This window comes from Budorcas taxicolor, chromosome 20 (assembly GCF_023091745.1).
Source record: "Budorcas taxicolor isolate Tak-1 chromosome 20, Takin1.1, whole genome shotgun sequence".
Lineage (NCBI taxonomy): Eukaryota > Metazoa > Chordata > Mammalia > Artiodactyla > Bovidae > Budorcas > Budorcas taxicolor.
The window spans coordinates 44315079-44330614 of NC_068929.1; the positions used below are offsets into that span (position 1 = coordinate 44315079).

Consider the following 15536-nt stretch of genomic DNA (forward strand, 5'->3'; position numbering starts at 1 on the left):
CTAAGCACAGGACTCTGTCACCACCCAACAGTGCCGTACTGACTGCAATACAGTGGCTACATTTGGGAAAGCAACCTCCTCCTGGGCTTCCCTGGTGGCTCAGATGGTAAAGAATCTGCCTGCAATGTGGGAGACCTGGGTTCTGTCACTGGGTTGGGAAGATCCCCTGGAGAAGGGCATGGCAATCCACTTCAGTATGCCTGGAGAATCCCCATGGACAGAGGAGCCTGGTGGGCTATGGTCTACAGGGTCACAATCTACACGGTCTATAGGCTCAGCCGGACACGACTGAGCGACAAAGCACACACACACACCTCACCTCCCAGGCTGCAGTCTTCACCACTGTACAGGAAGGGGGCTGGGTCTGATGTCTTCTGGTTCAATAATAACTTATTGGCTGCTTCCTAAGTGTCAAGCATATAGTAAGGGGGAGGCAAGAGTAGACAGCTCTCATGGAACTTCCGGTGTAGTAGAGGAAGTCAGAAGTAATTTAAAAATCTCACACACAGGCATGTGGTTACAACCAGAGAGGCAGGCTATGATGTTGAGGAGCAGAGTGCATGAGTTAGTCTGGAGTATCAGGGAAAATGTCTTGAGAAAGTGTTACTTGAGTTAACAGCTGAAGGATGAGCAGGGGAGCTAAAGAGAACACTATATGCAGGAACCTCAGACACATGGGTTACACTGCTCTGGAATATAAAAAGCAAAAGGAAGAGAAATAATGGCTACCATCCATTGAATATTTACTTAATACCTGGCATTGTGTTAAACATATTTAAATATTCATATACAATGCCGAAATTCTTTTAACCTGTCAGTTAAAAATTATTATCTCCACTTTATAGTCAGAAACCTAAGGCACAGTTTCAGAAACATGCTCAAATAAAAACACTGAGAGGCAGATCCAGGTCTATGAGAAGGAAACTGGCACATTTAAACACTATACTGTCTCCCAATACAATGGGCCCTATTAAAACATGATGCATTGACTAGATTAGGTTTTCACGAGATTCACTAGTAAAAGAACAAATATGCTTTAAAAATACTATTGGGACTTCCCTGGCAGTCCAGGGGTTAAGAATATACACTCCCATTGCAGAGGGCCCGGTTCAATCCCTGGTCAGGAAACTAGATCTCCCTTGCCACAACTAAGAACCCACATTCCACAACAAGGACCCAGTGCAGCCAAAAACTAACTAAATAAATAAATACTATCATATCACCCATAGGGATGGTGGAGACAATGTCATAAGATACAAGTGCTAATAATGAGGCAATTACCGTATACACAACACCCAAAGCCCCAACAACAGCCCAACCCTGAGCAATCTTATTTTCCATCAGATCACACATATACCTACCCAACCGCCCACCAGAGGTGAGTGAGACAGGAGCAGACTTTTGACCCAGAAAGGCTAGTTTACAGGCTGCCAGTGGCCTGGAAAGCTCCACCCTGACAAACGTGTATAGGTTCAACTGTGATTATATTCTCCAAGATAAGAACCGGGAAATAGGAGAGTCCAAGACTTGACGTAGAGAGAGGGCAGAAATATTATTCCAAGTTGTGTGGAGATTATCAAAATTTAAAAACTCTAGTAATGAAGGAGATCCAGTGATACAAATTCCGATTATAAGATAAATCCATTCTGGAGATGTGATATACCACAAGATGACCATAGTCAACAATACTGAACTGTAAAGTTGAAAGTTGCTAAAAGAATAGTTTTTATAGTTTCCATCACAAGAAAAACTTCTGTAACTATGCCAGGTGATCAGTGTTAACTAAACTTACTGTGGTGATCATTTCTCAATATACATCAATATCAAATCTTTATGTTGTCCTTAGACTTGTACTGTTATATGTCAATTATATCTCAGTTCAACTGGGGTTCAAGGGGAAAACCCTGGTAGTGCAACTCACCACATTATAAGAGAATAAAGAAAAAATCTGATTACTTCAACAGATGTGGAAAAGGTATTTGATAAAATTTAATCACCTCAACCTACACAGGTGATTAAATTGCATAGAATTTATACCAATACATGCATATATACACACATAAGTACAAATAAAATTGAGAAAATTTAAGTCAAATCAGTGCCTTGTTATCAGTGTCAATACCCTGGTTGTGATCATGCATGAAATTTTCCAAAATGCTACCAATTGGGAAAACTCGGCACTATATATAAGGAATATCTCTGCGTTGCATCTTAAAACTACATGTAAATGTGCTCTTATCTCAATTAAAAAGTCACTTTAAAAAAAGAGAAGGCAAGAGTTGGAGATGGATGGAGGGAGAGAGAGAGAGAAGGAAAGAGAGAAAAAGAGGGGAGAAACAATCACATTGATAATAAAATTTGGTAAGTTTAAAACATATAATAATAATTTTATTTAAAAATTTTTATTTATCTTTAAAATAAAATTATTTTATTTTAAATTTATAGTAATAATTTTATTTTATTGCCACTCCATCCTTCCAATATTTAAATATAGCGTTATAAAATTCTTAAAGCTTCAAATTTTTGCATTTTGAGATCGCAAGCCTTCCAAAGATGCCAACCACGTGCTAATATGACAACCACGATGCTAATATGCATGACATGGAGTCAGGGATATCAAACAGTTTATAATGCCTACAATGAAAATGTATGTCCTGTCATAGAGAACAGAGATGTTTGCCAAGGGAGGGGTAGGGGAGTGGGACTGGGAGTTTGGGATAAGTAGATACAAACTACTATATATAGGCTGGATAAACAACAAGGTTCTACTGTATAGCACAGGAAATTATAGTCAATATCCTGTGGAACCTTAATCAAAAAGAATATGAAAATGAATGTATATACAAAACACACATAACACAATCACTTTGCTGTATATCAGAAATTAATAATATAACATTGCAAATAGCTATACTTCAATTAAAAAAAATCTGTGTCCAGATCCTTCCCTTAATCTACATTACGTGACTCTTGATGTTTTCTGTGCTATTTTTATTTCAGTTATCCTAATAAAGGGCATCATTTTGCTAAAACAGAATTCACCAACAAATGAAAATCAAAGAAAACTTCCACTCTTTCCCCAAATCACACTTGAATGGTGATATGAGCAGATATGAAATGTGTTATATGCTCTTCATTTTATTTTTTTCTTTTACTATTTATACACTATTCTGTACTTCACTGTTATCATTTAATATATCACTCTGGTTTTTCCACCTGAGTACACAGAGATTTGTCCTTATTTTTCACAATTCCATCCTATTCCATTGCATGCATATGTTATTATTTATATAAATAGTCCCTTATTGATGGGCAATTAATTAGACTGTTTCCAGTTTTCAGCCATAACAAATAATGCTGCAGTGAATACTCTGTACGATTGTAATCCCAGTGCTTATACTTCAGCACCTGCTTTATTGTTCCAAGTGCTTTACATAGCTAAAAGATAAATCCCTAGATACAAATTTGCTAAGTATGTGCCTTTGAACTTTGAAAGATCTTGCCAAAATGTTATCCCTGGTATGTTCTTCGTTTTAAAGTTAAGAAGGCAAGGACACCCACTACCACTACTTATATTCAATATTGCATTGGGATCCTATCCAGTATCCTTAAAGGTTTTTATTTAATTAATTTTACTTAATTTTAATTCAGAATACTTATGTATGCTCTTAAGCATACTTAAAAGAAAAAGAATCAGAAAGAAACAAAACTGTTACCATTCACAGTTCAGGCGTTGCTATTGCTAAGTCACTTCAGTGGTGTCCGACTCTGTGTGACCCCATGGACTGCAGCCTACCAGGCTCCTCCGTCCATGGGATTTTCCAGGCAAGAGTATTGGAGTGGGGTGCCATTGCCTTCTCCAAGGAAATGTACAGAAAAAATTCAGAAGTAATCAAGAGAGTCCACCAGAGTTGCTGGGTTTGAGATCAATAGCCAGGACGGCAAAACTCATGACGAATGTCATGAACAGAAGTTCCAAGTAAGCAGATGAGACAACCCATTAGTACAAACAAGAGAAACAGACCCAGGAAAGAGCTGAGCCTTAAGATGAAGACCACCATGTCTTGCTAGTCTGCTCCAGCATCTCCCGCTGCAGGAGATCAAGCTCTAACCAATGTCAGGCCCCATAGCTCCCTCCTTCACAGTACCCACCGCAACCACCTATCTAAACTAACTCGACAAACATCTGCAATGACACTCAAGACAGCACAGCTAAAACACACATAACTAGAAAGACAAAGTCATTAGGAGGAGCTCCGATTTCTACTTTATATGATCATTTTTATCTATTTATAAGATCCAGGGTGGTCCAGTGGTTAAGACTTAGAGCTTCCAATGCAGCAGTCACAGGTTCGATCCCTGGTGAGGGAACTAGGATCCCAGATGTTGCATGGTGTGGCAAAAATAAACAGACACCAATGCTAAGTATCAAAAAAATAAAAGAACATAAAATCTATTTTAATGATCCTGCCATCAAAGAAAAGCAGTATTATAATCTACAACTACAAATAATCTCTAATGCAGCAGTCTTTGATTGGAATGCATTCTGGATCTCTGTAGTAGGTACACCTTTCAGAAAGATCTTGCCCAGACTACCATTAAAATAGAGACCTGGGTTCAATCACTGAGTTTGGAAGATCCCCTGGAGAAAGGAATGGCTACCCATTCCAGTATTCTGGCCTGGCAGAATTCCATGGACTGTATAGTCCATGGGGTTGTAAAGAGTCGGACATGACTGAGCAACTTTCACTTTCACTTCACCATTAAAATAAGATTTAATATTCTGAACACAAGATAACTAATGGTCAAGAAGATATACCTGGTGGAGCACTGGAATGCCAACTTTCACCCACTGAATATCATCAGTGTTGGCCAACCTATACTGAAATATTTGAACTTCAACAACTTCAGGAAGAAGACAAATTTGTCATTAGACAAGATGACACCATTTTTGAGTTTTTAATATGAAGCAGAAAATTAACATGAATTTAGTAAAGCAAAATAACCTATCATGGCATATGTAAAAGACTCGGATGCTTTCAATATTAACACAGACCACCTCCGGCAGAACTACTAAAGGAATCATGATGCCCTTTGTGTCCTTCATATTCCTGGGGCAAAGGATTCTGATGATGACAAAACTATCATAAGTTTCTATTAAAAACTTCGGCTCTATTACAGAGTGCTAAGTCGCTTCAGTCATGTCTGACTCTTTGCAACATGTCTGACTCTGTACAACACTTTGGACTATAGCCCACCAGGCTCCTCTGTCCATGGGGATTCTCCAAGCAAGAATACTGAAGTGGGTTGCCATGCCCTTCTCCAGGAGATCTTCCCAAACCAGGGATGGAACCCAAGTCTCCCTCTTGCATGCAGATTCTTTACCATCTGAGCCACAAGGGAAGCCCGGGAGGTGAGGTGGCTTTCCCAAATGTAACTACTGTATTGCAGTCAGTACAGCAAAGGATTTTCCCAACCCAGGGGTGGAACCCAAGTTTCCTGCATCTCCTGCATTGCAGGCAGATTCTTTACCCACTGAGCCACCTGGGAAGCCCCCTCTCTATTACAGAAACCCTACTTCTTTCATAATTCAGACCATGATGTCCAATATGGCAGCCACTGGTCAAGCACTTTAGCTGAATTAAGATATTCTGTAAGGGTAAAATGGGCTTCCCAGGTGGTGCTAGTGGTAAAGAACCTGCCTGCCAATGCACAAGATAAAGATGCAAGTTCATTCCCTGAGTCGGGAAAATCCCCTGGAGGATGGCATGGCAACCCACTCAGGTACTCTTGCCTGGAGAATCCCATGGACAGAGGAGCCTGGTGGGCTATAGTCCAAAGTGTTGTACAGAGTCAGACATGACTGAAACAATTTAGCATGCAAGGGCAAAATACATACTGGACTTCATATAAGAAAAACATATATACAATCTCAATCATAATTTACACTGATTAAATGCTGAAATATTTTTATATCTACGGGAAATAAAATGTATTATTAAAATTAATTTCACCTGATTTTAACTTTTTCATGTGTGACTACCAAAAAATTTTTAATTATACTTGTGGTTCACATTACATATCTAGAAGACAGGGCTGATTTAGAAAATCAAAAGATATTTTAAATGATGTGTTATATACATGTATATATATGGCATTTAAGACATTAATATCTGTTTATAAGACCCTTTGTATGTCACTGGATAGCAAATTCCTACAAAGACAAGTATGACCCTAAAACAATAGTACAAAAGAGGCACCATTTGTTTAGTTCCAACTTTTTGACCAGATAGTGCTAAAGACTTCAGCTAGATTATCTATGATCCACCCTCGTCTAAATGAGGAAGACTGAGGAATTTGCCATGGATCACACAGTGAGAAGTCCTGCTGCTTAATCCTGAGCCTGGCCTGAGCTCCTGACTCCAGTCGGAGTTAGAAGATGCATCTCGGAAGATGCTGAATAACAACCACACTAATGAAGTGGGATGCTCTGGAATACTTCAGTAGGAAACAGCCCACAATGGAAAAAGGCAACAACAGGGCCACAAGTGAGAGAAGCAGATGGGCCACGAAGCTAAGACAGATTGCCAAAAGAAGGAGCCTTCTAAAATCCAAAATACCTTCCTCCACCAAGCTTTGGAAAAGTTAGACATGCCAAACTTTGGCAATCCTTCATCTGTCTTCTCCCCCAACATGCTGCTAGCAGAAGAGGCAAGGGAAGTCTCCAGACCTCTGCATAACATGACCACAAGTACCCACAGAAAGCAATTTCTCTTCCTGCAGCAGCTGGAAAAGTTTAAGTGAAGGGTGGGGTGATGGGGGCCCAATGGAGAGGAGAGAGGAAAGTTGGCCAGGAAAAAAAACACACACACACAGAGCAACAGTGACACTCAGACCTGAACCCAAGAATCTTTGAATGATTCAGAACAGGATGCTTTATCACATCTGATTTAATTTGACGACTGTTTTTGGGATGCTGAAGGTCTAGGCTCCTAATCAAGCACTTACGTAATCTTCCTCACTGAGCCCTTGCTTCTCAACAGAACTTTTCACCTCCATGGAAAACTTCTCAAACTCAGGTTTCACTGTCCTCAGTAGAGTGATTGTTTGGAGGGATGAGTATGCTTGCTTAGCTTCAAAGTCGTGTTTGTCTCCTCTCTTCCACGAGCCATCTCCTACGAGAGAAGTAAAAATATTTATAATTCCAAGCCAGTCACCACAAAGGGGCCATTCTCCCTTTTCTACCATGATGTGCTTCTATGTTTCTTTTGGCGGCTGGGGCAGGAGGTATTGTCACAGTTTTGTACTTGGGTGTAAAGTGACAACGTCAAGATCATCAAGGGAGAAGAAGGCCCTTTGGACACATGTTCCTTTGAAATGTGAGACAGAGAGAAAAGCACTGTTAGATTCATTGCCTTATAATAACCATGTAACTGGAATTTTAGGCCCTCAAGAATTACAGCACTGCAGGAGCAAGAAGTAGGTTTATCCCTTTCCATTCACACTTATATTTTAAGGAGATCAAAACAGTCAATCCTAAATTAAATCAACCCTGAATATTCATTGGAAGGATTGATGCTGAAGCTGAAGCTCCAACACTTTGGCCACCTGCTGCAAAGAGCTGACTCATTGGAAAAGACCCTGATGCTGGGGAAGATTGAGGGCAGAAGGAAAAGGGGATGAGAGAGGAAAAGATGGTTAGATAACATTATGGACTCAATGGACATTGATCTGAGGAAACTCCACGAAACAGTGAAGGACAGGGAAGCCTGGAGTGCTGCAATCCATGGGGTCACAAAGAGTTGGACACAACTTAGTGACTGAACAACAAATTCACTGATTATTCAATACCTACAATCAACTGTGAAGGTCAACCAAGTTGTTAATGTGCTACAATAAACCCAATGCTATGTAGATGTGGAAGGCAAGGATGGCTACATATGAAAATGAATTTATAAAGTACTATAAAGTTGGTACTAAAAGAAAAAGAGATTTGAGATTATTGAACTATTTCTCAAATCTCTTCAGGCTGAAAAGTAGCTTAGGTGAACTTGAAAATTTATATCTCTTTAGTGCTGGCAACATCATAAAGATTATTTATTAGACAAGTCCATCAGCACATCAGCAGTAACAAAATAAAAATTGCTAGTATTTATTGAGCATATATATATTATAATAATAATAAAAGCCTCATTATTGAACACTTTATATGTATAAACTCATTTAACCCTCTCAAGATCATGTGACTGTGGGTACAATTTCGGTCCAGTTCAGTTGCTCAGTAACGCCCAACTCTTTGCAACCCCATGGACTGCAGCATGTCAGACTTCCCTGTCCATCACCAATTCCTGTAGCTTGCTCAAACTCATGTCCATCAAGTCAGTGATGCCATCCAACCATCTCATCCTCTGTCATCTCCTTCTCCTCCTGCCTTCAATCTTTCCCAGCATCAGGGTCTTTTACAATGAGTCAGTTCTTCACATCAGATGGCCAAAGTGTTGGAGTTTCAGCTTTAGCATCAGTCCTTCCAATGAATATTCAGGATTGATTTCCTTTAGGATTGACTGGTTGGATCTCCTTGCAGTCTAAGGGACTCTCAAGAGTTCTCCAACACCACAGCTCAAAAGCATCAATTCTTCAGTGCCCAACTTTCTTTATGGTCCGACTCTCACATCCATACATGACTACTGGAAAAAACATAGCTTTTACTAGATGGACCTTTGTTGGCAAAGTAGTGTTTCTACTTTTTAATAGCTGTCTAGGTTGGTCATATTAATTTTACAGATTTGGGGGTACAATTTTACAGATAATTGGTTATAGTAATCTTCTGTATTTTACAGATAGGGGCTTCTCTGGTGGCTCAGACAGTAAAGAATCTGCCTGCAATGCAGAAGACCTGGGTTCAATCCCTAGGTTGTGAAGAATCCCTAGAGGAGGGCATGTCAACCCACCCCAGCATTCTTGGAAACCAAGGCATTCAGAAACCTGCTGTTTCACGACTCTCCCTTTCACAAAAGCAAACGCAAATTACATGGATAAGAATCATTCTTCTTCTCTTTATCATTTCATTTTTGAGAAAAGAAGTAGTTTGTGGGACCCTAAAAGGAAATTGGAACATCTGACTTTTTACCATAGTAACAGTAATTCTGAGAATTATCATTATGATCCCTAGAAATTTCTGCAAATACAGCAAGAAATTCAACAGGCTGGAGTCCAACATCCAAGTTATTTGTTTGCCCCCAAGCCCACAGTCCATAGAGGCCCAGAGCCCAGCAGCGGAACAGTGAGGATGTTTCCAGAATGTGCAGCCAGGACTCGTGGGCCTTGCTCCAATCTTACAGAAAATGTCCAGTGAAGAGCTGATGGCTTTGCAATTTCTATCGTAGCTTAACCCAGACAAACATGGATTAACTGAACTACACACAAGTTTCTATGATAGCTACCACAGTGGGCATCATAAACGTTACGAATGGTCTCCACCACCTTCCAAAGAGGAATTTAGAGATGGACATGTAAAAAAACTGAAGTCACTACAAGATAACAGCTTACTACACAGGGCAGCGAGTGGCACATGGAAACCACACAGAGCATAGAGGAAGAGGCAACCGGCTCCAATGAAGGAAGTTTCATGCCAGGAAGAGGCATCCGCCTGGCCTGAAATGTGTGAATAGGATTTTAATAAGATGAGAAGAGGATGGAAAGGCATGCTTGGCAGAAGCTACAATGGCACAGGCAAAGGTGCAAACGTGTATGCCCTTCAGTGGGCAGCTGGGAACCTCAGTCTGGAACAGGAGAAAAGACAGGGACAAAGAATTTGTTCGTGGAGACCTCTCTTTAGTCATAATCCTAATAATAGCAACCATTTATTAATTGCTTACTATGTGCCAGGGAGCTGTTAAAAGATAAATAAGCTAGAGCCAAGGACAGAATTCATTAAGGGCTAGATCAGTTCGCAATAAGCACAAGATTAAATTTTAGGCCACCAAACAAAACTCGATGAAGTTGTCCTCCTTCTTCTCCTGGACAAAACCTCCTGAACACCAATGAGGCTACAGCTACGCCAGTGCTCAGAGTACACGTGAGCTGTGTGTCACTGTCATTGGCCAGGCCAGGGTCAACCCTGCTGGGTGCTCAAGACACAGACAACATGGTCTTTTGTCAAGGGGCCAAATTTCGTTTGCTAGAAAGACCCCAACTTCTAAGAACATCCAGAAGATCTTCAGCCCACGGAGGAATCCATTTCTTCTAGTGCAATCCATGTTCATTGATTCATTTTGAACTGACTTGAGGTATGAAGAGTCAGCAGGAATGATGGTTCTTGGCCAAAGACAGTCAGTGTTTCTCAGCTTTGGGTATGAGTCCTCTCCAAGGGCACAAGAAAGGAAATAACCCTATAAGTGTTCTGTTGCATAATTAGAAAATACACATAGGTCTGGAAACAGCAACTATCTCAGTTACTATGATAATGTGGAGAAAAGCATTTTTTTATTTTGAAAGAAGTGAAATTTGGTACAATACAGCTGAGTACCACAATCTAAAAGGTAATGACTTTGAAGTTTTGTTTTCTAGAAAAAAAGAATGGAAACAAAAATGACTAATAAATGTAAGCCAAATTAAACAGGTACATAGTCACATGCAAAACTGATACTATGACTTGCTGCTTTGAGCGAGTTTCTTGTTGTGTTATGTCAGTAACCTTTCCCATACGGAGCCATTGAAAGCTAGGAAAGCGGAGGTCAGCTTGGCGGGATGCCCCATCAGTGAGGACAAATTTAATTCAACAGACAACTGGGTGCCTCTGGAGATTTACGAGCGGAACAGAAGAATGACATGATCAGACTCATGCCTAGGGAAATAGCAGTGGATTAGACTGGGGAGACACTGAGGGTTCAGAGCCACAGGCAAGAGGCAAGAGGTTACGAGAGGTTACATGCACAAAGTCACAACTCCCCCACCCCAAAAAAAAATTGTACGTGGGTCTCCGGGTGCTTCAAATCACAGGCAAGTTCTCTTTTCTTTTCGTGTGTTTCTGAATTTAGCAAATTTTCAGCAGCATGTGCTTTTAGAATCATTAAAAGAGGGTGAGCCCTTGAGAATGAATGCAGAGGGCTGTGCAAGAGGAATGTGAAGACTCTACAAGAGTGAGGGAGTGAACGAGAGCCGAGAAGGACGCACGTCACCGGTGATGCCAGAGAGGAAAGGCCAACGGTTGTCAGAGGAAACAGCAGAGCCAGAGGGAGGAGAACGGGTTAGTGGATGTGGAAATGATAGTGATTTCAGTTAGGGTCACGGTCAGTTCAAGGTGACTGACTGCAGAACACCCACGTGGCAGCACCAGGCTTCGGCTGGAAAGAGTGGTCTGAAGCCAGCAAGAAGAATGAGGGCTAGAGAAAGTGCTGGAGGTCACATCCACATGTCTTACACTCAGAACTCAAGAGGAGAGGGCGGACGGTGAACGTACACCCTTTGGGGGTGCTGTTTTAGTGGGCACAGGAGTGGGAGGAGCTAGCAGAAAGCCAGAAGAATGTTGTGCCACCAAGGCTAAAAAAGAAAACAGGGATTCCAGAAAGAAATGGACAGAAGCAATAGGGTAAGAACTAGAGCTGACCTCATACACCAGCCACAAGCCACGTGTGTGACTATTTACACTTCAACTAACCAAGATTAAGTAAAATTAAAATTTCAGTTCCTCAGTCACACTGGCCACATTTTAAACGTACAATGGTCATACGTGGCCATGACTCCTGTACTGGGCAACACAGGATAGCACACTGCCAGCATCACAGAAGGTTCCACTGGCCAGCACTGCTTTAGAGGCACGCAAGCGTGGTCTGCGGTAAGGCTGATGGCCTTGGTGGTGAGGGTGTCAGTGGTGACCAGGCACTCTCAGAGGAGTGGTGGGTCTATTGTCTTATGCCTACAGTCATTCTGAACAGGGGATTAAGAAGAGAATAAAGAAGGCAGCTAATGAGAGGGTAGGCAGAGAAGGTGACTCTGGTAGATTTCTCAGGAATAAAGGAAAGTGAATTTGCTTTCTTTATTTGGTTTGGTTTTAAACATTGTGGAGATCCAAGCTTGCATTTGGGCCTCCCAACTGGCGCTAGTGGTAAAGAATCTGCCTGCCAATGAAGCAGGCATGAGACGCAGGTTCGATCCCTGGGTCAAGAAGATCCCCTCAAGGAGGACATGGCAACCGACTCCAGTATTCTTGTCTGGAGAAGTCTATGGACAGAGGAGCCTGGTGGGTCACAGTCCCTGGGGTTGCAAAGAGTCAAACATGACTGAAGCAACTTAGCACGCATGCATGCAAACTTGCATTTCAAGTGAGAAGGGTACAGAGTATTTGTGAAAGAGGAAATATCTTGCTGAGCTCCAGGCCCTAGGCTCAGCAATTCTGTGGCCAGGGAGCTGGCTCAGGCCAGTGGTTCCCACACTGGGATAACCATGTCATCCTGTAGTTCTCCAAACTTACCAAACACTCGGCACATAGTAAGCCTTTGGTAAATGTGGGCTGAGTGACAAGCTGAGACATCACAGACCACATTCAAGAAATGATGGACAAGCTGAGACATCACAGACCACATTCAAGAAATGACGCCTGGAGTACAACCAGGACTGCTGCAGAACACTGTGGCTCCTGACCTCTGGCAGCCATTCAAGTGAGAGAAAAGCATCAGCCTCCTTGCCTAAGCCACTCTCTCCAAATGTAACATCCTTGCCTTGACCTTCGCTGGGCCAGATCCTCCCACCAGTGATAACAGCACCACTTACTGAGCGAAGCCACTGTGAACAGCTTTGCCTAGAGCATTTCATTCTTTAATCCTCATTTAAAAATAATAATAATATATATATATATATATACACACTCTATGAGAAATACTGAAGTATGATCCCCATGTTACAGATGAGGAAACTGAGGCTTAAACATGCCCGAAGTCACTTGGTTAATACACAGAAAAGAAAGTGAAGTCGCTCAGTCATGTCTGACTCTTTGCGACCCCATGGGCAGTAAACTGCCAGGCTCCTCTGTCCATGGGATTTTCCAGGCAAGAGTACTGGAGTGGATTGCCATTTCCTCCTCCCGGGGATCTTCCCAACCCAGGGATCAAACCCAGGTATCGTGCACTGCAGGCAGACTCCTTACCATCTGAGCCACCAGGGAAGTCAGGATTCAAACACAAGCCCAGCCTCCAAACACCGGTGCCATGCCTGCTCCTCCTCACTTCATCGAAGTTTAGGATGTTCCAAGATTTAAATTTGCAAACAGGAGGCTTCCCTGGTGGCTCAGTGGTAAGGAATCGGCCCGCCAATGCAGGAGACACAGGTTGGATGCTTTGTCTGGGAAGATCCCATGTGCCACGGATCAGCCAAGCCTTTGTGCCGCAACCCTTGAGCCTGTGCTTAGAGCCTGGGAGCCACAACTACTGAGCCCGTACACCCTGGAGCCTGTGCTCCGCAACAAGAGAAACCACGGCGACGAGAAGCCCAAGCACTGCAACTCGGCACTTGCCTCTGCTTGCCACAATTAGAGAAAAGCCCACGTGGCAATGAGACCAGCACAGCCAAAAATAAATTAATTAAACTATTTTTAAAAATAAAACTGCAGATTCAGTGGGAGAACAAAATGCTTTAAAAAAAAAAAAAAAGGAACAGAGGAAGAAAGATTAGAAAAGGAAGTGTTTAAACGTGGTTTAACAACTGTCACAGTTGAAGGATTCGTGGAGCCCTGTACCAAGATCACAGATATAAAGCCTTATGACAAGGCCCTGTACCAAAGTCATCTCCCAAACAGACCAAGCTCCATAGGAATGGTTGCCCTGAGGACCCTGATCAAAACCAGCCAGCTCCCTGACCCCATACTAGGTAAACATACCCACCCTATAGCATCCTAACCAATCACCTAATACCACCCTTCCAACAGGAATTTTCTTTGCCTTGAGGCTACAAAACTTGGCTAATAGCCCACAAAAGGTGTCAGCTTTTCCCACTGTTCCAATAGTCAGCTCTCACTCAAGAGCCACACAGACCACAAGATTGTGTGAGAATTCTCTTTTCTCATTACTCCAAACTGACTGTAACATGCATGTACTCATGATCAGTCACTCTGTCATGGCTGACTCTGCGACCCCATGGACTAGCCCACCAGGCTCCTCTGCCCATGGGATTTTCCAGGCAAGAATACTGGAGTGGGTTGCCGTTTCCTACTCCAGGGGATCTTCCCGACCCAGAGATTGAACCTGCATCTCTTGCATCTCCTGCATTGGCAGGTGATTCTTTACTGCTGCACCACCTGGGAACATATCACTTTAACAGCAAAACATAAATCCAATTCCTCCCCGGTTTCTCTGTCATTATCCTACTGTTAGCGAGTCAAGTAATTTAAGTGCATTCCCAGCCCTGGGATACTTCTATCCTCACCTTAACTAGTGCACTCTGAGTTCTCAGGAAGTCAGGAGAAGTGCTACAATACAATAGAGCCCCAGACAGGATCACCCAAATGACTTTCCACCTAAACTTACATCCAGACAAGATAATGCCAGGAAATGGAAATGCCAACAAGTGCTATCCAAAACTATACAGAACAATATATATCAATTTCACTCTAGATTTCTTTAAAACCTATGCTTTCAATCTATTTTCCATCATTTGAATTCCTTATAACAAATTCAGAACTCCTGTAACAATATAATTGGAGGCAGACCTGAGAAATTTTTTGAGTGCCCACCAAGACAATCAGATAATCAGTAAATATGGACAACACTACCAATATGTTTCTTAAAAAAAAAATCTCAAAGATTATTTAAAATGGAGCCTTTTTCTAGCAGTGGTGTAGAGTTTCATGTGAAGAAGCACACAGAGAGGAGGATGTTGGATAACTTTTCATGAACATATGTGTTGGTGGTGGTTTAGTCGCTTAGTCGTGTCCCGCTCTTGGCAACCCTATGGACTGTAGCCCACCAGGCTTCTCCGTCCATGGGATTCTCCAGGCAAGAATACTGGAGTGGGTTGCTGTTTCCTTCTCCAGGGGATCTTCCCCACCCAGGGATCAAACCTGTGTCTCCTGATTGGCAGGCAGATTATCTACCATTGTGCCACGTGGGAAACACTGATTCTTAGGATATAAAATCTCAGAGAAGGCCCTTTATAAGCAGCAGACTCCAGAGCCTCGGGTAGGTCGCTGTGCCTTCCGTAAGATCCTGTTTGCTGCTTCTGCTCTGAGGAGGGAAGGCGCTTCAGGGACTATGACAAACATGGACAGTTGCCTCCCTACGTCTATTCTCCCGTGTCCGTTAGTAATAGATTCCTGGATTGATCTGGGGGTACCAGTGAGACCAGCTGAAAGCACACATTTCCTGCCTCCCGCTTTCAATGAGGGGTAGCAAATGATATGTAACCAAAAAATAATGAGTGGGGCCCCCGAGAACCTTCAAACAGAATTGAGTCAACTGAAAGGATCTCTTTTTGCCTCTCATGTTCCTCTTCTGCCTTCCCTAGAATTAAGATCTAATCCCTGGAATTCTAGCCACAATTTCATC

The 15536-nt window shown here is 42.2% G+C and overlaps 1 protein-coding gene across 1 annotated transcript in view; it reads right to left on the bottom strand.

The window, feature by feature from the left end:
- The window catches only part of NPR3 (natriuretic peptide receptor 3), a 72976-nt gene that overhangs the window by 40892 nt on the left and 16548 nt on the right, over positions 1–15536 (bottom strand). The window contains exon 3 of the mRNA XM_052659178.1: positions 7009–7175. Within this exon, the coding sequence (XP_052515138.1) occupies positions 7009–7175 (167 nt within the window). The remainder of the gene's footprint in view (positions 1–7008; positions 7176–15536) is intronic.